The sequence below is a fragment of the Diabrotica undecimpunctata genome, chromosome 2, assembly GCF_040954645.1.
Source record: "Diabrotica undecimpunctata isolate CICGRU chromosome 2, icDiaUnde3, whole genome shotgun sequence".
Classification (NCBI taxonomy): Eukaryota; Metazoa; Arthropoda; class Insecta; order Coleoptera; family Chrysomelidae; genus Diabrotica; species Diabrotica undecimpunctata.
The window spans coordinates 85642425-85664816 of NC_092804.1; the positions used below are offsets into that span (position 1 = coordinate 85642425).

Below are 22392 nucleotides of genomic sequence, written 5' to 3' on the forward strand. Positions count from 1 at the left end.
GCCCTTAGGACGTCCACGAATCAACAGGGGAGGTAACATATGGTCAGATTTAGGAATAATGGAACTACCTACCGACCCATCATATTTATCAACACATGCCTGTACAACCAACTGCTATCCAACCTACAATCAATACTTATCTGTTGGGAACTATCAAATCCATTACATGTAGTCAAACGAAGTAGGCTTAAAAAAAGTTATCTTAGGAAAGACACTAAAGAAATATTGATACATAGGTATTTTTAAAACGTTATTTACGTGGCTAAGTTTTCAATAGGAATGAGGAGACAAAAAGCAGAAAAGCCAATAGAACCTTGTTGCGTTCTGACTATACTATGACGATAACCTTTACAATATAAACAATACTTGAGGCAACTGTTTGTCTCAATTTTGTCATTCAGAATAATTATGTCTGTATTTTTTAATTTGCTAATTTCCATAGATTCTAATTTCCATAGAATCTAAATATATCTTAAGGCCTTTATTTTAAATATACTTTTTTAGTAATGAAAATACGTAGATAGAACCTGGAATATACATTTAACCTTTAATCTCTGGGATAAATCCATCTCCTAAACAATGGCGCCGATATATTTAGTTAAAATTCTGTGCACTTATTTTAACCGTTTATGTCCTTATCATTCATATATGAGTTGTGACCGATATTACAAACTCATTTACTTTTCACAAAGAGACTTCATATTAACTATACTTATTACTATACAAATCTGATTCGAAATATCGTCGAAAAGTAACAGTGTGTAAAATTATTTTTAATGAAAAGTTAATTAGCCATTTCTTATGGGGTTCAAAAGAAAAGCCTTTACGAAAATTTGAGTACAAATAAGACCACCGTAATCAGTTGTACCCTGGGAATGAATAATTAATTAATCGGCTAATCAGAATCACCCGGTCAATATGATTTTTGTCAAATCGGTCATTTTAGGATCAATTATTCTAATAATGTCTATAAATATTAAGGGCATATCTAAAGATAAACACACTTTACTTTACTTAACCTTATCAGACATATGCGCTTAGCACAAATGTGACGCATTTCTAGTGCAGAAAATACATAGAAGGCAAAAAATATTGTATTTGGTATTAAGCTGATCGCTGAAAATCACATAATAAATGTAAAAGTGCTATCTCTGCCGGCAAAGAAGCAAAGAAAAACTTGGCAAGGAAAAGCAAGGAAAAAAATGAGAGAGGACAAAACCAGTCAGCTGAAGGAACCTTTTAACGATGTTGAGCTTGGATCCACTATCTACGTATATAATGAAGAATAGTACGGCACTGACTGAAGATCTGAGCACAAAGCTTATTATAAAATTTTGACCAAAAATACAACAGTTACTGATATCCAAAGTCTTCAGATAAACAAAGCAAAGACAAAGTTGTTGCCTTGCTTAAACCTGGCAAAAACTCCAACGACCACAAAAGCTATCGGTCAATATATTTATATTGTCAGCTTTACAAAATACTTCTCAAGAGGTAAAACAGAAGAAAAACTCAAATTAAAAGACAAAAGTTGCTATAGACAGGAAAGATCATGTACGTCACCAATACTAAATCTTGCCCAACACAGCAAAGATGGGTACAAAAGATATTAGGTATGAGGAGTGGTATTTGTCAATCTTAGCAGCAATTTGCAGTTTTCATTCAACATCTAAGTTACGTTATGCCCTACTCTACGTCCTCTCTCTTGTATGTTAAAGAAATTTATTTAGTCATCTGGGAAAAATTTCTCAAACGATATTAATATTAAAAGGGACTTTAAAGAGCCAAAGCACGCTAAACCGTAAGGTGACTAAACCACACAAAATGGTTATTTGAGAAAAATATAGCTCGTTCCAGAAAGAATTGTAAATATAACATTAATGTAATTTAAGAAGAAACGCTGAATAAAAAAAACAGTAGCGGTTAGCCTAAATAAAGAAAGACAAAAAGATGTAATTTAATGTTTTGAAAAAATCTGATCCGAAGACTATCTGAAAAACATTTCATAGTATAGACATCGAGCGCGGCGATGCCTTTGCCGTCTGGCGGCCTATATCGGAAACTTTTACTACCATTTGACTATTTGTGTACGATTTTGTGTATGGTTAAGTGGCACACCACAAAAAGTGTTTTTATTTTCTCTTTTGTTCAACAATTAAAATGTATTACTATACTTCTAGATGTTCCAATACAATAAAGGATAATAAACATAAAGCACAGGGTACAAAATTTTATTATTTTCTATGTGCTAGTTATTATAAACACATAAGCTATACTACAATCAAAAACTATGACCACTATGAAAAAATACGGTAGACTATAACTACATTTGTGCTTTAGCACTATAGTAAGAACAAGATAAAAATCTAAATTCCTACATAATTATATTAACGAGAAGTTAAAAAAACTTTTGTTCGTTATCAGTAATAGAAAGCGCATTTCAGAATATATTATGAAAAATGTTGTTGATATTACAATATCAGATGATAGTAATACAAAAATAAAAAACAACTTACCTTTTCAAAACAACAATGAATCACTTCATTTTATCACGAAAAATTTAAAAATTGCAATGTAATTGAACCCATTTTGTGAGCTATAGTTACATTGATACTTATGTGGCAATTAACTGTAAAGTCATTAGTCTTTTCCGTCGTATCATATTTTCCTAATATTTTTTGTAGGCAAGCGGTTTAGTTTGTGTAATATAATACCCCAATTCGTCTCATAATATTTTTTCAAAACAGCTGTTAATAATTCGTTCACATTTTTTAGAGCTCTTTGCAGTACATTTGAAAATAAGTCGACAGTAAGATACTTTACTTGTAGATTACTCCTTGTTAAATTAGTTTATTAGGTAAGCCTAGTTCTGCCATGGTATTTCATAGTTTTATTCTTATGATTATATCAGTGTTTGTTTAAAATCTATAAATAACTAGTTTAATGTTTTTTTTTTGTATTCCCAACATTTCTCATTAACTGCCTAATAGTGAATAATTGATCAACGATTTATTTGGGTTTTTATGGTTATGTCCATGTTTACTTTTGTAAATGTCCACGTTTGGGAACCATAAGTTAGAACAGGGAGTACGCATTGATTGTATACTTTGGTCTTAAGATGCTGTGGATATCTTTTGTTTTTAAGAATGTAGCTTAGTTTGCCAAATGCCGCCCATGCCAGTCTAACTCGTCTTTTTATCTCTGCTGTTTGGTTTTCTTTGTTACGTTTTATAGTTTGACCCAGATATATATAATCCTGAACTTGTTCTACTTTATCTTGTCCGATCCTCATTGTGATGTTTTCATCTGTATTTGTTATAATTTTGGTCTTGCTGTAATTCATATTAAGGCCTATCTTTCCAGCTTCTACGTCCAGTTCTTTCATCATTTCAAATAATTATTCTCATTTATCTGTTATCAATGCGATGTCATCAGCGTATATTAGATGGTTCAAGCGTTGTCCATAAATTTTTATACCTTTTTCTTCCCATTCTGATCTTTTAAAAATATCTTCCAGAGCCTGATTGAAAAGTTTCGGTGATATTGTGTCACCCTATCTCACGCCTCTATTTATTTGTATTGATTTTGTTTATTCATATCCTTTAATTGTTGTTTTGGCTTCCTTATATATATTGGCTATTAGTTCCGTATATCTGTGGTCAATTCATTTTCTTATTCATTTTTCATTATTCATTTGCTCGTTCTATAAGTATTTTCATACTTAGTAAATGGTCACTTGTGCTGAATCCCTTTCTAAAACCAGCTTGTTCTTTTGACTGGTATCCATCGAATTTTGTCGTCAATCTATTGGTTAAAATTTTTGTTAGGAGTTTATACATTACATTGAGGAGTGTTATAGGACGGTAGTTTTTTATATCTGCTTTATCCCCTTTCTTGTGTAGGATAATGGTTACGGATTCCTTCCAGTTGTTTGGGATTCTTTTTTATTTTAATATCTTGTTAAAAACGGAATGTAGATTGTTAATTACCACTTTTCCACCATATTTCAGCATATCTGCAGTTATTCCATCTTTTACTGGCGATTTGTTGTTTTTCATTTCTTTCAATGCCTTCTTTATTTCTGATTTGCTTATTTCTGGCTGTAGCTCTGAGTTGACATTTTTTACTTTAGCCTTAAGTTGGTTTTTAATTGTTTCTGGTGGTTCCTTTTTTGTTTTATATAGTTCTGAGTAGAAATGGTGGATAATATTTATAATGTCATCTTTAACGTTTGTTTCTAGTCCGTTTTCATCTTTTTTTTTGTTTATTTCACACTTACCTAATTTCAGTCTTAAGCATTTCATATTTTTGTTGTTTTGTATTACTTTTTCTATTTTTATTTCTTGTTCTTTTCTCTTAATTTTTCTTATTATTCTGCTTATTGTTTTATCGATTTCTACATATTCTATAGCTTCCTTCTTTTATCCATAAGCTTCTTTGTTTCTGTTGATATATAATTGTTCTTTTTTAGATCCTTTTTTGCTATTTCTTTTCCTGATGTAATCATCGTTGCTGTAAGTATGTTGTCTATTTCATCTATATCTTTGTCATCACTGTCTAATTTTTAAGTAAGTTGTTCTTTTAATAGGTCTTTGTATATCTCTTTATATTGCCCTAGTTTGTTTCTATCTACTAGATCCTAGTTTTTAATTATTTTTCTTTTCATTTCATAGTTATCGTCAACACTAATTTTTGCTCTGACCATCCAGTGATCGCTACCTGTTGTAAATCTGTTAAGAACTGTTACATCTTTAATGATATATCGTTCCGTGGACAGTATGTAGTCGATCTCATTTTTTGTGGATCCATTAGGGCTGACCCATGTCCACTTTCGTTGGGGCTTCTTTTTGTAAAAGGAGTTCATTGCGTATAGATGCTTTTCTTCTAGGTAGTTCATCAAAGTAGCACCTCTATCATTTCTCTGACCATAGCCGAAATCTCCTATTTTAGTTTCTTCATTGTTTAGTTTTCTACCCAGTTTGGCATTGAAATCTCCAATTACTAGTATAAGACGATTTTTATGTTCTTCCATAGTCTTTGATATATCTTCATAAAATAGTTCGATATCTTCCGTCATCATAAGCTGTCGTGGGGGCATATACCTAGATAATTTTAATTAATGTTCTTCTTATTTTAAGTATGACATAGGCTGTATTCGGGTTTCTTCTTTTCGTCGAGTTTCTGATAGGCCTATGATATCTCATTTTATGGTTGTTAATTCTTCTTTCAGTTCATGTACTTATTCATCCGTAGACATCGATCTAATATTGTATGTCCCTATTGACAGGTTGACGGATTTTTTTGATTTATGTTGTGTTCGTCTTAGTGGGTTTTTGTTTATATCTATCAAAAGCGAATTATTGCGTCTCCCAGATACAGCGAGGCAGACCTTTGAGGTGTGGGATAATATTATGGGTTATTTCTGGTTTCGTCATAATTTACACTGAAATTACTAACAAGAGAGTGCTCTTACTTCCACATGTTCAAATTGATATATAGTACCAACAGATGCTAGTTATATACCATCAGTACTAATAAAATGGAAACTATCAAATTAATGTCAATTTCATTGAATAATCAAAACAATCGAAAATATAAAATATACCAAAACAACACAATAAAAGTAAAAGTAGAAGAAGAACTAACCGACCCTATTGAAGCTGGTAATGGGATAAGACAGGGAGATTTCCTGAGTCCTCTATTGTTCAACCGGATTATGGATGAAATAATAAAAAGTAAGAAATAAAAGAGGATACCAAATAGGAGAAAAACAAATTAAAATAATCTGCTATGCAGACGACGCAGTACTATTCTTTCAAAGTAAAGATGATTTACAACGTATGCTACACCAATTTCATATAACCGCCAGAAAATTTAACATGTTAATTTCCTCAAAAGAGACAAAATGCATGGTTACAACAGCAAGTTTACTAATATGTTAATTGGAGCTGGAAGGTCAGATAATAGAACAAGTGATGAAGTTTAAATATCTAGGTATCACATTATCTAGCTACGGAAAGCTCGAAACTTAAGTGGAAGATCCACTGAATAGAGCAAACAGAGCCGCAGGCTGCCTAAATGAAACAATATGAAGAAATAAAAATATCGGGAAAGAAACCAAAGGCAGAATTTACAAAATTTACAATAATGACAAACGCAGCAGAAACAAGACCTGACATAAACAGGACAAAAAGGATGTTAGAAACAACAGAGATATAAACACTTAGAAAAATTGATGGTAAGACACTATGGGACAGAGCTAGAAGTACAGATATACGATGTAGATGCAAGGTGAAGAACATCAAGAACTGGTTAAGAAATAGAAGAGTAGGATGGAACGATCATATAAGCCAAATGACAACAAATAGAGTAGTAGACACGGCAAGAGACGGTTACCCAATAGGAAGACGATCAGTAGGAAGACCACGAAAACCATGGAACGGCAACTTACTGGAGGCACATTGAAAAACAGACAGAGTCATGGCTATATAAAAAGAAGAAGAAGAAGAAGAAGAAGTAGAAAAAGATACACAGGATAAACATTAAAATAGCTGCAAGAAAGAGAAAATGAATCAGTCATATTAATGTAGAATAGCAGAGGACAGAATGTTTAGAGAAAATAATGAATCAGTCATATTAATTTAGAATAGCAGAGGACAAAGTATTTGTCATAGCCTTGGACAAGTGTCCAATTGAAAAAAGACCACAGGTCGTTCAAAAAAGACGGAACTCTTTAAAGAAAATAGAATAGATTTAAAAAAAAAGCATAAACGTGTCTTTTCCTACTCTTTTAATATTGAAAATACGCAAATAGAACCTTGAATTAAAATGTAACCTTTGATATCTGTGATAAACCCATCACCTGAACAATGGCGCCGATGTATGAAGTTGAAATTTTTTACACCTATTTTAACTGTTTTTATTTTTTTATTATCTATATATGAGTTGCGAACGATATCACAAACTTATTTATTTTCCACAAACAGGCTCTTTAATACCTTAAATTATTACTATACAAATCTGATTCGAAATATCGTCAAAAAGTAATACACGGCATGTAAAATTTAAATTTTCAATAAAAAGTAAAATATTAGGCATTACTTATGGGGTTCAAAGAACGAGCCTTTACGAAAATTTAAGTACTAAGAAAACCACCACAATCGGGTATACCCAGGGTAATGATTAAATAATTAATCGGCTAATTCTTCAGTCACCCCTTTAATATGATTTTGTCAAATTGGTCCTTTTTAGGACCAACTATTCTAATAACATAATGTTTATAACTGTTAAGGGTATATCTAGAGATCAAGAAATTTTACTTTACTTAAACTTATCAGACATATGCGCTAAACACGAATCTGACTTATTTCTAGTGCAGGAAACACATATAGGGCCTAACGTAGGGTATTTGGAATAAAGCTTATCGCTGAAAACCACATTATAGATATAGACATGCTATCTCTGTCGGAAAAAAAGCAAAGAATAACTCAAAGTAAGAAAGGACAAAACCAGTCAGCTTTCAGAGAAACTTTCAACGATGTTGAGCTTGGATCCACCATCTACATATTTAATGAAAAATAATACAACTACCGACATTGAGGATCTGAGCACAAAGCTTATTACGAAATCTGGACCAAAAACACCACAATGGCTTATCCGGATGATGAACAACTGTATTCAAATTATGGAAACACCCAAAATCTAGAGACAAGCCAAAGTTGTTACCTTGCTTAAACCTGGCAAAAACTCCAACGACCACAAAAACTATCGGCCAATATCTTTATTTTGTCAGCTATTTAAAATACTTTTGCACAAGATCGTTAATATGATTTCACCGATATTTGAAGAAAAGCTCAAATTAAAAGACAAAAGTGGCTATAGATAGGGAAGATCAGGTACATTACAAATGCTAAATCTTACCCAACACATCAAAGACGGGTACGAAAAATATCGGGTATCAGGGGTGGTATTTTTCAATCCAAATGCCGCTTACGACACCTTAAATTACAAAATATTTCTCGAAAAACTATACGATATCCCCTTAGATAACAAACTCACTTATATTATTTGCGTATGCCTACACAAGAGAATATTTTTTGTATCACTCAATGTTAAGAATAGCAGATGAAGAACGGTCTCGCTTGGGGTAGCATAAAGGCACCTACACTGTATAACATTTACACAAACAAACGATCCATACCGGTAGATACTAGGACTTCTATTATATAGACGAGACACCTATTATTGCACAATAAAAATAAACTATGAATCAATTTTCAGCCAAAACCCCTGAAAAACTCGTGGGTGCTCCTTCAATTTCCTCGACATAGACGTTTTCACAAAACTAAACATCCAATCTTGTCATAAAATCATTGAACTGTAGACTTCCTATAAATTCCTTGAAAATAGTTTGTATTACACCGGGTCAGTCACAGATTATTGTTTAAAACTAAAAGGTAAATTGAGGACCAGAAATAATATTCTTCGCAAGCTTGTCAGCTAAAAATGAGGCGCACGTCCTTCCGCCCTTAAAACATAGACGCTTGTACTATATGCTTCTGCTGCCGAATATACCTTGTTAGACAAATTAACCATTCTTTCTATTAATTTTAGCACAAAAATATCTATTGTAGCACTTAACCATATTTATTTTGAGATAACCTTCTATCAAGATATCATATGTAGTACACAAATAAGACCAGAACTAAAATATTAAAAAAGCTTTATACAATATATCGCAGAAGATTGGATAAAATAAAAGTAGTTTTTATTATTCAGATGCTTACATAAAATGTACAAAGACATACTCACGTAAACAAAATATATTACGAAATTTCTTGAACTAATTGAACTAATAAAATTATATTAAATAAAAAAACAACATCTTTAAAAATACAGAAAAAATAAAATTTTCGATGCAAGCGAACATTCCATTCAATAATAAGCCCAAATCCTTTTGTATCTACATACCTGTTTTTTAAACAACCAGTTACATTTTAGTACTTAGTTATACCAGGTAATATAATATCCTCTGTTACACAGTGTAATGCGTATGACATTCCACTGTCTACAAACAGTAGATAAAAATAAGGAGCCCATATAAACCGTTCAGGGTATATGTTGAAAATATACGGTATAATCGCACAGTTGCCAAACTCTCAGAGCTTACTTAAACCGATAAACGTATGGTTCAAATATACAATGAAGAAGATCTGAACGACCCCTATAATATATACACGTGAACTAAGCGATATACATTTATGATACAGGGGTATTTACGGGCTCCAAAAAATTTTTATAAATTATTAAACTCTACATGTTGATGAATCGACTGAACCAATATTACGGAATTGTCAAGTGAGCTCCGTATATCGGTATCCACTTGACCACGGAGCTCAATTGAACCTAAATTTTAACATGGGCGGAGTTCACTTAATGCCGTAGATATATATATATATATATATATATATATATATATATATATATATATATATATATATATATATATATATATATAATAATCACAGTCATTATCGAATAAAGAAACGATCAGTCTATCTTGTATTATGTATGTCTATCTTGTATTATCTTGTATTATATGTATGTCTATGCATGATATTGTTGTTTATTAGGTTGAATAATAAAAAAAACCCAATTAATATGGGTTGTAGCGATAACCAGACCATCAGATTTTGGTAAGTGGATATCCTGTTTAAATTATTTAATAGCTTACTAAATTCATATGAATAACACTTGTCTCTGATATAAAAAGAATTCTTATTTGTATTATTAGCATTTTTATTATATTTTGTTGCATATGATCTTTTATAATATAATTTTGTTAATAATAATGTATTTCTTCAGTTGTCATTAAAAATTAAATACCAAAAATTGTCCCATTGGAATATACCTATTAAGTGATTAAGCACTACAGGCAAGAATTTATTCTTCCCAAGAAAGAGATTCTGGTGTAGTATCCTTCACGTAAATTTTATAAAACTGCTTTTTTAATATCATTCTCTTTGTCTTTATCCCTATGCGGGGTCGGATTTTCTAATTACATTTCTCCATAAGTTTTTATCTTGTATCATATCAATACCCTTTACCGACATTTGCTACCTAAGGGTCTCCCCAGGTCTTCTTTGGTCTTACTTTTCTACTTCTAAGCACCCACAGATCAGCAATTCTTGGTATTGAGTGATTTTTGTCTCGACGTTGAACATGGCCAAATCATTTTAACCTATGCTCCCTCATTTTGGCATTAATTGGTGCCACCTTTAGACTTCCCTGTTATACTCATTCTTAATATTATTTTTTTTGTCACTCCACTGTTTTATAAAATTTTTCCTTTAGATTTATTTAATAATTTTTCTGTCAGAACACACCATTCCTTTTTTCCACTTCATCCGCCCAACCCTAATTCTACTGCATACACATTCATCATTTTTTCCATTACTCTGTAATACCGATCCCAAGTACTTAGTACTCAAAACTATTACTTTTGACAATCATTGCACCATCCAAACGTATCATTTTATTTTTAGTAAATTCATGTTTAAATGGACATTCCAAACACTGTTTTTGTAATACTAAGTTTTAAACCTTTTTCCCCAAGATGCTGCATTTTGTGTATTTACACATTCTACATGAATTTAAAACAAATAATTTAAAATGTAAAAAAAACCATTGTATAGTATAGATGCTCAAATTTGCTATTAACAGCAAATATTTATAAATTTCAAAACGAAGTCACGATTAGTACATTCTTATTAAAAAAATTTCGTTTTTTTAACTTCAATTTTTAGCTTTTACGGGAAAGACCATAATTTTCAGCATAATTATAGTAACTTTACTGCACTTAGAAGTTCATTAAACAAAATAAAAATAACACATGCTTTGGTATCATATTCCAAATTACTACGTAACATGCACTTTCACTAGTTAAAGTCTAAAGCTTAAAGCAAATTTGCGTCGTTGCTCTACTTTTTTAATTAATGCAAAACTTAGATCTTGATTTTTGTAACATGAAACTTAATCAATGAAACCTTTAGGTTGGAGGTCCGGACTGACCCGCTATCAGTCCGGCCGAAAATTTACACTCTATTAAAGTTAAAAACTTCTGTCCATTGGCCTGGAACAAGTAGGAGTAGAAATAATAATAGTAGGAGTTGGTAAAACCATAAATTGTGGCTTGGGAGGAAGTCTGCCATATTGACTTTCTTCTCATATATCGCAGAAGTTTATTATATCTTCTATGTCTTTTTTTATATTAGGCAAGTATTATCGTTTTCCTTTTTGGCTTTCTGTTTTAGCTATTCCTCTATGGTTATTTTGTCCTTCATGATAGTTCTTTGTAAGTGTCTTTTGATTGTCTTCGAATTAAACATCTTCTAATAGAAGATTACATTTTATCATGTCGTATGCGTTGTTTTTAAACGTTTTTTGATAATTTCTCAAATTTCTGCGAAAATGTCTTCTTTCACTTCAAATAAATTGCAAACCTACTTCTTTTTTGGGTTGAGGTGCTCCTTGAAAATTTTCATATGGAAATTTTTGGGCAATTGCTGAAGGTCGTGGACTGAACTTAACAGTTTTAATAATAATAATTGGTTATTGTAAAAATTAAGTGACTGTTCTGAAATAGATATGCTAAGAACTGGATTTTGTTCTGTTGTATGTCTTGTTTCATTTCCGTCTTCGTCTATGTTTTGTTTTGATCATCGTTTTCAACAACATCGGCTGAAATATTTTCTGGTATTAATTTATTGTTTTGCTTTCTCCTTTAAAATCTCGCTGACTATTTATATATGATATATTGATGATTTAGGTATGATTATCTTACATGTTGAGCATCCGTCATCTTCCATGTCAACAATTCATCAAAAATGTCCTTAATTTGCGAATCAGTGTCTTTAATTTCCTTTGTGTGTATTTTAGTTTAAACAAAAAACAAAATTTATTTAATGTTTGTATTTTGAGAAAGATTTCCGAAGTGAAAATTGAAACGTCAGTAAAGTTATTTTAAACTTCAATTGTGGCTTATTCCCATTAAAATAGTATTTCTTTAAGACGCCTCAAGAAAATAGCTTCGGAAATACTTACTTGCCCACACTTGTATTAGCATTTTCTTTTCTATTGTTGAGTAGTTGGTTTCCGTTTTAGTTAATACTCTGGAAGCGAAAGTAATTTCGTTTATTACTGCTAGCTTGTCCTTGGGAAAGTACTGCTCCGATAGAGTAATTGCTGGCATCTGTTGTGATTTAGGATGTGTTCGCCTGTTCCGGTTTGGAAAAATCCGGGAATTGCAATAACCCGGAATATATATATATATATATATATATATATATATATATATATATATATATATATATATATATATATATATATATGTAGCATGTTCGGAAAGATTTCCGCGGTTAGTACAATTAAACCTAGAGCTAAGATTAATACTATTATAAAAATTAATATTAAACTTACCAGTCTTCTGGGTTGAACCGCGTTGATTTCCATTTGGCCGAGCTTTCGACATCCTCTCTGGCGGTCATCCTTTCTGACTGACGGTTCATTTATACCGTCGATGGTGACGAGGCCTGGGTGGAGTTTGGCGTGGGGGTCAGTCATTAATACCCTTGTCTCCTGATCAATACGCCTTTCCAATGATGCAAGTAGACCCGCTGAGCTCTCTTGTTTAAAACAAGATCTCATCCAAAACGGTTACTGCGAAAATCACATCAATAGGAGCATCTGCAGACATTAATCTCCCACTCAATCTTAATCCAAAGACTCAGACACTTATCATACGAAAGCTTTTCTTCCTTACATCAAAGGTGTCACTGACAAAATCGACAAAATTCTTAAATCAAGAGGAATATAAACAATATTTACCCCCCAAAACAACTCACTCAACTTTTAACAAAAACTGTCATCCCTTGTCCGATCGATCAAAGACAACATTCCAAATGAACAGCACGGAGTTTATGAAATTCCTTGTGCAGACTGTCCCCAATCCTATAAAGGCCAAACAAATCGTAGAATCCAAAATAGGATTTATGAACATTCCATTTCTGTTCGCAATTGCTATTCAATTTCAGCTCTAGGTTCTATAAACCTAGAATTATCCGAGAGGCCATAGAAATAGAAAAAAGGCCAAATCGTCTTAATAAAAGAGATGACGCCATACGGTTACCTTCTACATGGAGACCTCTCATAAAGCAAATATCTTCCCCTCCATCTTCGAATGGATAAATGAATGAATGAATGAATAATTAACTAGTTTTTCAACTAGTTACTTGTTTACGAAAAACGGTTCAGTTTAGTTAACGATAAAAAGGTCAACGACTCACCTCCAAAATACATATCATAGCATTCAGACTGTCTAGTATGCAGTTTAGCATTGAAGAGGATGAACGAATTGCGATGTTGCCAAAATTATCTTGTTTTATTGGAAATTAGGCTACAATTTCGTCAAATATAAATGCGAATCTGTAAATTTCTCATGAATTTAAGAAATTTTGTACCAGTATTTGTGTCAATTAGTGTTTTATTTTGAATATCATCATCCAGTTTTGAATGACAATATAACCGCGCCACTGATCGCCAATTTTTTGAATCAATTTAATGTTTTAATTAAAATATGTAATAAGGCACCCTGCCGCTGTTTCTTAGTTATAAGCTGGATCGGAAATAATCGTCTACTAATGTATGAGGAATGTGGAGGGAAGACCAAGGGGAAATATGATAAGATTGTTATTTTTGTCTATTCGCTGAAAATATGATTTTATATATGTGTTAGATATCCTGTTAAATTCTAATACACCGACCATAAATATATATATATATATATATATATATATATATATTTATTTACGGTAATTATATTAACCTTAATGACATTTACCGAACTAAACGTTATGTCTGTTTTATTTTTAATTTAAATTGTATTTGTTTCCTATATTTTAATTTGTAATCAACATCAACTACAATCAACATTATTCCAACAAAAAAATTTTTACTTGATGGTATTAAAATAAATCGCACTGCCATTAACCTCAATTAAGTAAGTATATAAACAACAAACTATTATTAAATTGTATTTTACCATGTTTTAAATAATTGTAGCTCTCATCTGATGATGCCAATGAAAATTGGCGAAATATAATGAATTGTTAAACAGAGTACACTTGGCTTTTAATCCGCTGTATACCCAATTAACCTCAACCCCCCTTTTTTATATATATATATATATATATATATATATATATATATATATATATATATATATATATATATATATATATATATATATATGTATATATATATATATATATATATATATGTATATATATATATATATATATATATATATATATATATATATGTATATATATATATATATATATATATATATATATGTATATATATATATATATATATATATATATATATATATTCCGGGTTATTGTTATATTTATTATATTCTATTATATTTTATTACATTTTATTTTATTTTATTTTATTTTATTTTATTTTATTTTATTTTATTTTATTTTATTTTATTTTATTTTATTTTATTTTATTTTATTTTATTTTATTTTATTTTATTTTATTTTATTTTATTTTATTTTATTTTATTTTATTTTATTTTATTTTATTTTATTTTATTTTATTTTATTTTATTTTATTTTATTTTATTTTATTTTATTTTATTTTATTTTATTTTATTTTATTTTATTTTATTTTATTTTATTTTATTTTATTTTATTTTATTTTATTTTATTTTATTTTATTTTATTTTATTTTATTTTATGTTATTTTATTTTATTTTATTTTATTTTATTTTATTTTATTTTATTTTATTTTATTTTATTTTATTTTATTTTATTTTATTTTATTTTATTTTATTTTATTTTATTTTATTTTATTTTATTTTATTTTATTTTATTTTATTTTATTTTATTTTATTTTATTTTATTTTATTTTATTTTATTTTATTTTATCTTGGATATTTTCATAATCGGGTTCATAATACGTGTAGTTAGCATTATCTTTTTCCCCATCTGCTTGACATTGTATATTGTACAATTCTTCAACGATAAACTTCTGCTGGCTCGGTAATTTGGTGTGAAATTTTGGTGGCCTTTGCTTGTGGTACCTTGTGGTGCCACATATAGGTGTTGGTTTAGGCTGCTGTGATTGTCCTGGTTTGAGTTCCCATGATTTGACTGGTTCCTTAGATTTGAATGTTGGAGGATTTGAATTTTGTCTAAATTGATTGAAGTTTGGCTGCGGAAGTGGCTGTTGAAACTGTGAATTGGAACTGGTTCTGTAGAATTGCCTAATCGGTTGTTGCATTAGTTCTCGTATGGCTGCTAGGAATTTTGTGATAGCTGGTTGACTGAGAAATTCTTATTTGTTTTTTTTTTATTTCAGCATTTACCGTATGTAGTGCTATGTAGTTGTAAATGCAGCTTAAAATTCCCAATATTTTTTCGTAAAAATGCATGATAGATTTCGTTGAGTCTTGTCTCAAATTTACTAGGTGCCTTGTAAGCGAATTTTCATCTCTCTGATCTCCAAAATTTTAAATTAATCAATTTTTTATTTCATCCCAAGTTTCACAGTCGTATACAGATATAACTTCTTTTCTCTACCTGTTATTTTACTTATAATACCATGATGAAAAAATTTATGTTGTATATTAGCTACATTAAGTATATCACGGTCTATGCTGGGAGTGACGTTGCGGGACCGAATAAGAAACGAAAATCTGCGAAGAAGGACGAGTATTGCTGATGTTGTGGAACGCATAGCGGAACTAAAATGGATTTGGGCAGGTCATGTAGCGTGAATGCGTGACTCACGATGGACGGACAAATAGCACAAAATCGCAAATAATGGAGAAGTTTAAGGGAGCCATATGTCCAGCAGTGGTCGTGATAAATGAATGTTGGATGATGAAGTCTATCATAATAATGGTTTAGAAGTATTATCGGAACTTTAATAAATTTATTTAGTTCATTCAGATTTCCGTCAAAATTTGGATTAAAATCCTTAAACCTCTTGGCCAGACTAAATACTAAGCTTGTTAATAAAGCTAATCAATAACAAAAATCTGGATATTTTGTTATGATTAGTCAATTTAACTCTATTGACTGTAAAAAATTGATATGATTAGTCAAGAGGAATCATTCCACGAAAAATATTAAAATCGATTTATATGCCTATGAAAGAAGATGAATTCAAATAAAAAGGCAAAAGCTTCTCCTTTATCTTATTCGACGTATGTTTATGTGTAAATGTTAGTAAAGAAAAACTCAAAGCTATCAAAGCTTTAAAATAAGATGAGTCTATAATAATATTACCAGCTGACAAGGGCAATGCAACCGTAACTATGGACAACAGTCAATACCAAGGGAAAATTCAAGAATTGGTTACAAATAGACCTACAAATAGAAATACACTAAACTAAAAAAGGACCCAACCAAATCACTGGAAAATAAAAAATATAAAACATTACACAAGATTAAGGAATACCTGACAGATTACCAAAAAAGAACAGTACCACAACACTACAGCAGGACATCACACCAATACGAAGTACCAAAAATTCACAAAGAAAAAGTACCCCTCAGATCAATTTGCAGCAGCATGGGTTCTCTTTGCGGTAAACTGTCAAAGTTCCTCCTAGATATAATATAGCCTTTAGCATACAACACAACATCTTTCATCAAAAACGCACAGCAATTCTCAAAACCAGCAGAAATAGATTACAATTCCAACAATAAGCTAGTCAGTTTTGATTTCACTCTTTTTTTATCAATGTACTATTGGAGAAACTAAAAATTATAAGAGCCAAATATTAGATAGGGATGATACATTGTACATTATTATACATTATTGTGATTTTATTTTTATTGAAAATTTTTCTTAATCAATTTTAACAGATATGGTTACCGAGGAACAGATTCTAGAAGAAACCTTTGGGTTCTCCCAACAGGTGAATTGCTTTATTTTGTAGCTGCCGTATCTGTTATGTACGATAGAGATGAAGAAACACAAAGGCACTATACTGGACACACTGAGGATATACAATGGTAATAGATATATCTCCTTTTGCTTTTGTATGATAAAATAAAACTGATAATTCCAGAAGTTATCTTATATACAGTTGATGTATATCAAAATGTTATCTGTATGTCTAAAGTATATTCCATTGAAAGTATCAGTTTTGTTTTCACAGCCATATTTAATAAATAGAACAGAATTACCGATATAAATTTTCACGTCTAGTAACACATACTGTAACGTATCAAAAATCCGCTACGTTATAGCTTGTCCAATGTTTGTCTATTTTAGTAAATTTTATAAAATATATATCATCATACATCACTTTGAGTTCTGTAAATATTTTCTCATGAAATCATTTTGTTAAAACCACCAACTTATCAATTTTTACTAAATTACCGCTTTTTGTGCAGTTTCGTGCGGTCTGTTTGAATCTATCCCTTTTGTGGCTATTTACCTAAACGCCGCTAAATATATCAATTTAGGCTCATCACGTCTTCTTTGCAAATATCCCGTTAAGGACTACCCTAAAGCTCTATCTATTGCTGCCACATAGAGACCAAGGTAACGGTGCTTTTAACTATGTAAATATTTTTCTATAAAAGGGCCTGCTCTCTCTATTCCATTAACGCTACCGATTAAAATTAAGTTGTGGAGACCCATTTTTGCCCGCTGCTAAAAGAGTAACATTTGCTGAAAAAGTAACATTCCTGAGTCACTTTTTCAAGTACTTCTTTACGTATTAGTTTACATTCATTAATAATTCTTTGTTTTATATCCTGCAAACACGTTGATAATATTGGAGACGCGAAACCTTGTTGAAATCGAACATTTTGTGGCAACTGTCTATGAAAAATGGGTCACTAAAACACGGTCATCATAACCGATTATTATTAATATTTTTTCAATACGATCTGTTTCAGTTAAATGAGTCATTTTTATTCTACAACCTATAGTTTGTCAACAGTTACCTACCAGATAGTATTCGTTTATTTATTAGTTCGTGGTTTAATAAAAAAAACATAAGACACGAGTTTACGTTTTTATTATACAAGTAAATGTATTAATAATCTTACACATTATAAGGATGTGAACTTTTGCGAGTATTTCTAACATTTGAAGTGATTTTTTAAAAATATTGTTCTCATTGTTAAACAAATACACAAACTCTTAGTAAAGAAATTTACTGATTCTTTAATTTAGGAGTGATTTGTTTCTTATTTAAACAAATTTCATCTATCAAACTTGGTATATCTGAATTAGGAATAACTAAATAAATTTAAATTTTCAGTAAAACCAGAAGTAGAGTACCTAGTCATAAATAATATGGCATTAGATGCATTATGTGTCATTGTACTTGTTTACAAAGTTTCATGACTATACTCTTCGTTTCAAACATATTTACCTACTTGGTTTCATACTTTATCCCAACCCTGTATAAGTATATATTGTGGAACAGCCAAATACAATAAATTGGGGCGTGTTCAAAACAATCCGTAGACATGTCGACTGGTATTTTTAGTTGTGCATTTTTTGCAATAACAACTATTGATATAGTGTCATGTAGCAGTGGCCAATACCAGCTTTCCCATTTCAAATACAATACCTCATACATAATTCAATTTTTGGATTTCTCAGAATATTTTAGACATGTCTCATATACAAAGTCTTATCCTTACCTATTTTTGACTATTTCGGAAATATTAGGTATTTCCAGAAATATTGCAAAAAGTTTAGAAAACATTAAAAACATTAAAAGAAAAGAAAATTATCAGAGTATAGAAATTTGCTACAACACACTAAAAAACTAATAAGAGTGTTAATTTCTTGAAAATGTAAAAAGAATAAAAACACATTAATGTGAATGTAGATGCTCAAAGTGGTCACCGAAAACATCCTAATCTTAAATAAATAGATATCTCTTCTAACGTAACTCTTGACCGATCTAATCACAAGCATTAATCGTCTTCTTAAGTCAACTAAGTGGAGGGGTTAAGTTTTGTATACAATATTTTTGATTTATCCTCATAAGAACAAGTCTAATGACGTCAAATCGGAAGAGAGAATAGGTATATCTCAGATCAATACTCTAAGATCGGGTACAGAACTGCTGTGAATATGAAACGCTGACGGTATCGAGGCGATGCAAATCGTTACAAAAACCTTTGTCAGAGAAGAAGATGGAGACCCAGAATAAGGTTTCTTGATAACATGGATGAAGCCATGAGAAATATGGGAATACGTGCTTGGCGTAGGAAGGCGATGGATATGGACGATTGGAGAGAAATTCTTGAGGAAGCTAGGACCCAAAATACGCCCTCATTTTTTTATTATCGAATTTATTCCATTTGACTCTTCCATTCTGTATGTTTATATATAGACGTATTTTTAAATGCTTTAAAATTAATATCTACTTTGTTTCTTTAGTTCTTTAGAAAACATTTAAAAGATAATATAAACATATTTAAACACGGGTGCGTTAACGACCGTGATCATAATAACGATAGATTCAAAAATTAATTATGTTCTTACACTTTCTTATAATTCCATTTATCTAACATAAACTTATTTAGGTACAATACATTTTTTACATGTTTACATTTTACACATGCTTACAAAATAAAAACAATTTACAGTAATTTTTATATGTTTTTAATATAGAATACTTTTTTAGTATGGATTTACATCCATCTCGGGAAATGGTAGCATCAGGACAACGAGCAGGTAGAAATAGGAAAACTCAAGCACATATAAGAATTTGGAGTACGGAAACATTACAAACGTTGTATGTTTTTGGTATGGGCGAATTTGAAGTTGGAGTTTCAGCCGTAGCGTTTTCGCAATTGGTAGAAATTTTATAAAATCATTTAATTTTGTTTAAAGTGTATATTTTTAGAATGGTGGAAGTTATGTCTTAGCTGTAGATGCAGGGAGAGAAAGTATTTTATCTGTTTGGCAGTGGCAGTGGGGTCATCTTTTAGGAAAAGTGGCCGTAAGTAATTTTAACTTTTTTAACTTTTATAAAGAATGAAAATGCGGATTCCGTTTGGAATGAAACTAATTGTTGTAACAGTTTTCATTATAATTCTTATATATCGCATCACAAGGTGACAAGATAAGTACCTTAAGATGCTTTTAAAACCAAGTACTGTGTTACACAACATACAAAAATTTGCTTTTCATAGTCGTACATTTTTTTGAATTCTGAATACTCTTTTTGGTTGAATAACACTAAACGATAAAAAAAGTAATATTGAACCGTTGAATAGTGCTCTTAAAGTATACAAAATTTAATTTAAACCTAAAAATTGTCATTTTGAAAATTACTGCACATGTCATCTTACAGTACAATCTTAGTTATTTTAAGAAACTAGATCTAATCTCTGGAGACATACCGAAGGGCTAGTAAATGAGCAACTTATGAATATTAAGAATATGCTTTACACCTTCTCTGGGTAAGTTGTATGGAAAAATCGTTAAAGAAAAGATAAAGGAACAGCAGCGAACTTCAAAAGAACAGAGTGGTTTTCGTTTCGGACAATCATGTGCTGATAATATATTTTCTATAAAACATCTCATAAAAAAACAATAACAATTCATAGTTGATTTGCACATTGTATTTGTTTGTTTATGGACCTCCGAAAAGCCTGTAATAGTGTCCCCAGTCAACTTGTGGAAAGTAATAAAAAATCAAGGAGTAGATAACACTTACAGAAATGCCGTCACATCTTTTTGCGGAGACAATGAATATAGAATAATTTGGGTAAAACTATTCAGAGTCTTTAAAGTCGAGAAAGGACTTCGATGCTGTTTGTCACCAACCTTACTTACTTAAACTTTACATATATGAGACACTAAAAAACTGGAGCAAGAAATGTGGACGCATGTGGAAAGATAAAAATTAACGACAACTAGATCCATAGTAAATTTGATTTTTATTCTTTTATAAAAGGTATATTAATATAAAAACTCTATCGGACTACATCACAGAACGTTTTGGAATGACTATTGCATCATCAGTGCTTTACTAAAGTAATTATTACCACATTAATTAAAACAAACGTGAAAGTTAAAATTTTGACCAAGGTTTTAAAAAAATGTCGTTTAATACTTATGTGTGAAGCCACTAAATCGTTGGGTAAAACCTTTTTAAATATAGCTTCATTAATTTTAAATTACATTTTTGATGATAAAATACTAGGATGTTTAAGTTACAAACAGAATTAACTTTATGGCAACGTAGGACTTCACTTGGGTCGCTATGAGGTCTACGAGGTGTCTATGAGGACTTGTTGATAGCAACTGATCAAAATGACGCATTATGACGGAAGTCTGAACAAAACAGTAAATGTAACCGGAGGTAAGTGTCTAAATGTGAGTATACCCAACATTGTGTATAAAAAAATATGTTAAAATTTATTAGTAAAAAAACAGTAGCAACTATCAATATGTTGGAATTTAAAGTGCGATCTACCATGAAAGTTTGTTGGAAAATTTGTAGACAGACGTATAATTTTGGATGGATTGAACTCAGATAAAAGTTTTGATTGTAGGTATATAAACATTTATACATATAACTGATTTAATGGTGATGAGCTAAAAAATTTAATAAGGCCCTATATGTTTTTATTAGCATTTACTACTTGGAGTTTGGAAAGCATGTATGTTTAAGATGTTGGATTCTTGATTATTAAAGATTGAGATGTCAATTAATGTACGTGCTGATTTAATAAATATAGAAAACGAACAGAATAAATGAAAAAATAAATTGCTGGTAATATGAATAAATGAGTTGAGATAAATGTTGCTGAAAAGTTGTATTACTTGGGTATGAATATGAATTGTATTAGGGGAAAGTGTTGTACCTTAAACCAAATGTACCTTGAATCAATTAACATTTTGCGTATTGTCAGTATTTCAGTTTCGTAGTGGTTCCAAGAGATGTCGCCACATCATGTTGTTGTTGGAATAAGATTATTCTATTTCACTGTAAGTCTTAATATTTTTTCATTCGGTGTGAAAGTAAAAATTTTGAGTTTAAATTTTTAAGAGTTATTGGATTTTCTGTTAATATTGGGTAACAGTTCCTATTTAGGTAAGTCTGTTGTATATTCTTCTTTTAAATACAGTACTGACCGAATTTTTAAACATAACCTAAAACACAATATGAACTTGAAAATGGTATCTCCTTTTAATGTACCTTGGTCCAATAAAAGAAATGTACCTTGGACTGGTCCAAGGTACATGCTCTCATTGTTAGACAAAATACTGCTCAAAAATAATTTTTTTTTGTTTTTTGAAAAAATATGGAAATCAAACGTTCTGCAG

General features: G+C 30.5%; 1 protein-coding gene across 3 annotated transcripts in view; it reads left to right on the plus strand.

Annotated features, from left to right (window-relative positions):
• DCX-EMAP (Doublecortin-domain-containing echinoderm-microtubule-associated protein) overlaps positions 1 to 22392 on the plus strand; it is a 1094074-nt gene that overhangs the window by 492144 nt on the left and 579538 nt on the right. For all 3 annotated transcript variants that reach the window (XM_072521390.1, XM_072521389.1, XM_072521391.1), the window contains 3 exons: positions 16944 to 17093; positions 19739 to 19910; positions 19961 to 20056. In XM_072521390.1, coding sequence (XP_072377491.1) covers positions 16944 to 17093; positions 19739 to 19910; positions 19961 to 20056 — 418 coding nt within the window. The remainder of the gene's footprint in view (positions 1 to 16943; positions 17094 to 19738; positions 19911 to 19960; positions 20057 to 22392) is intronic.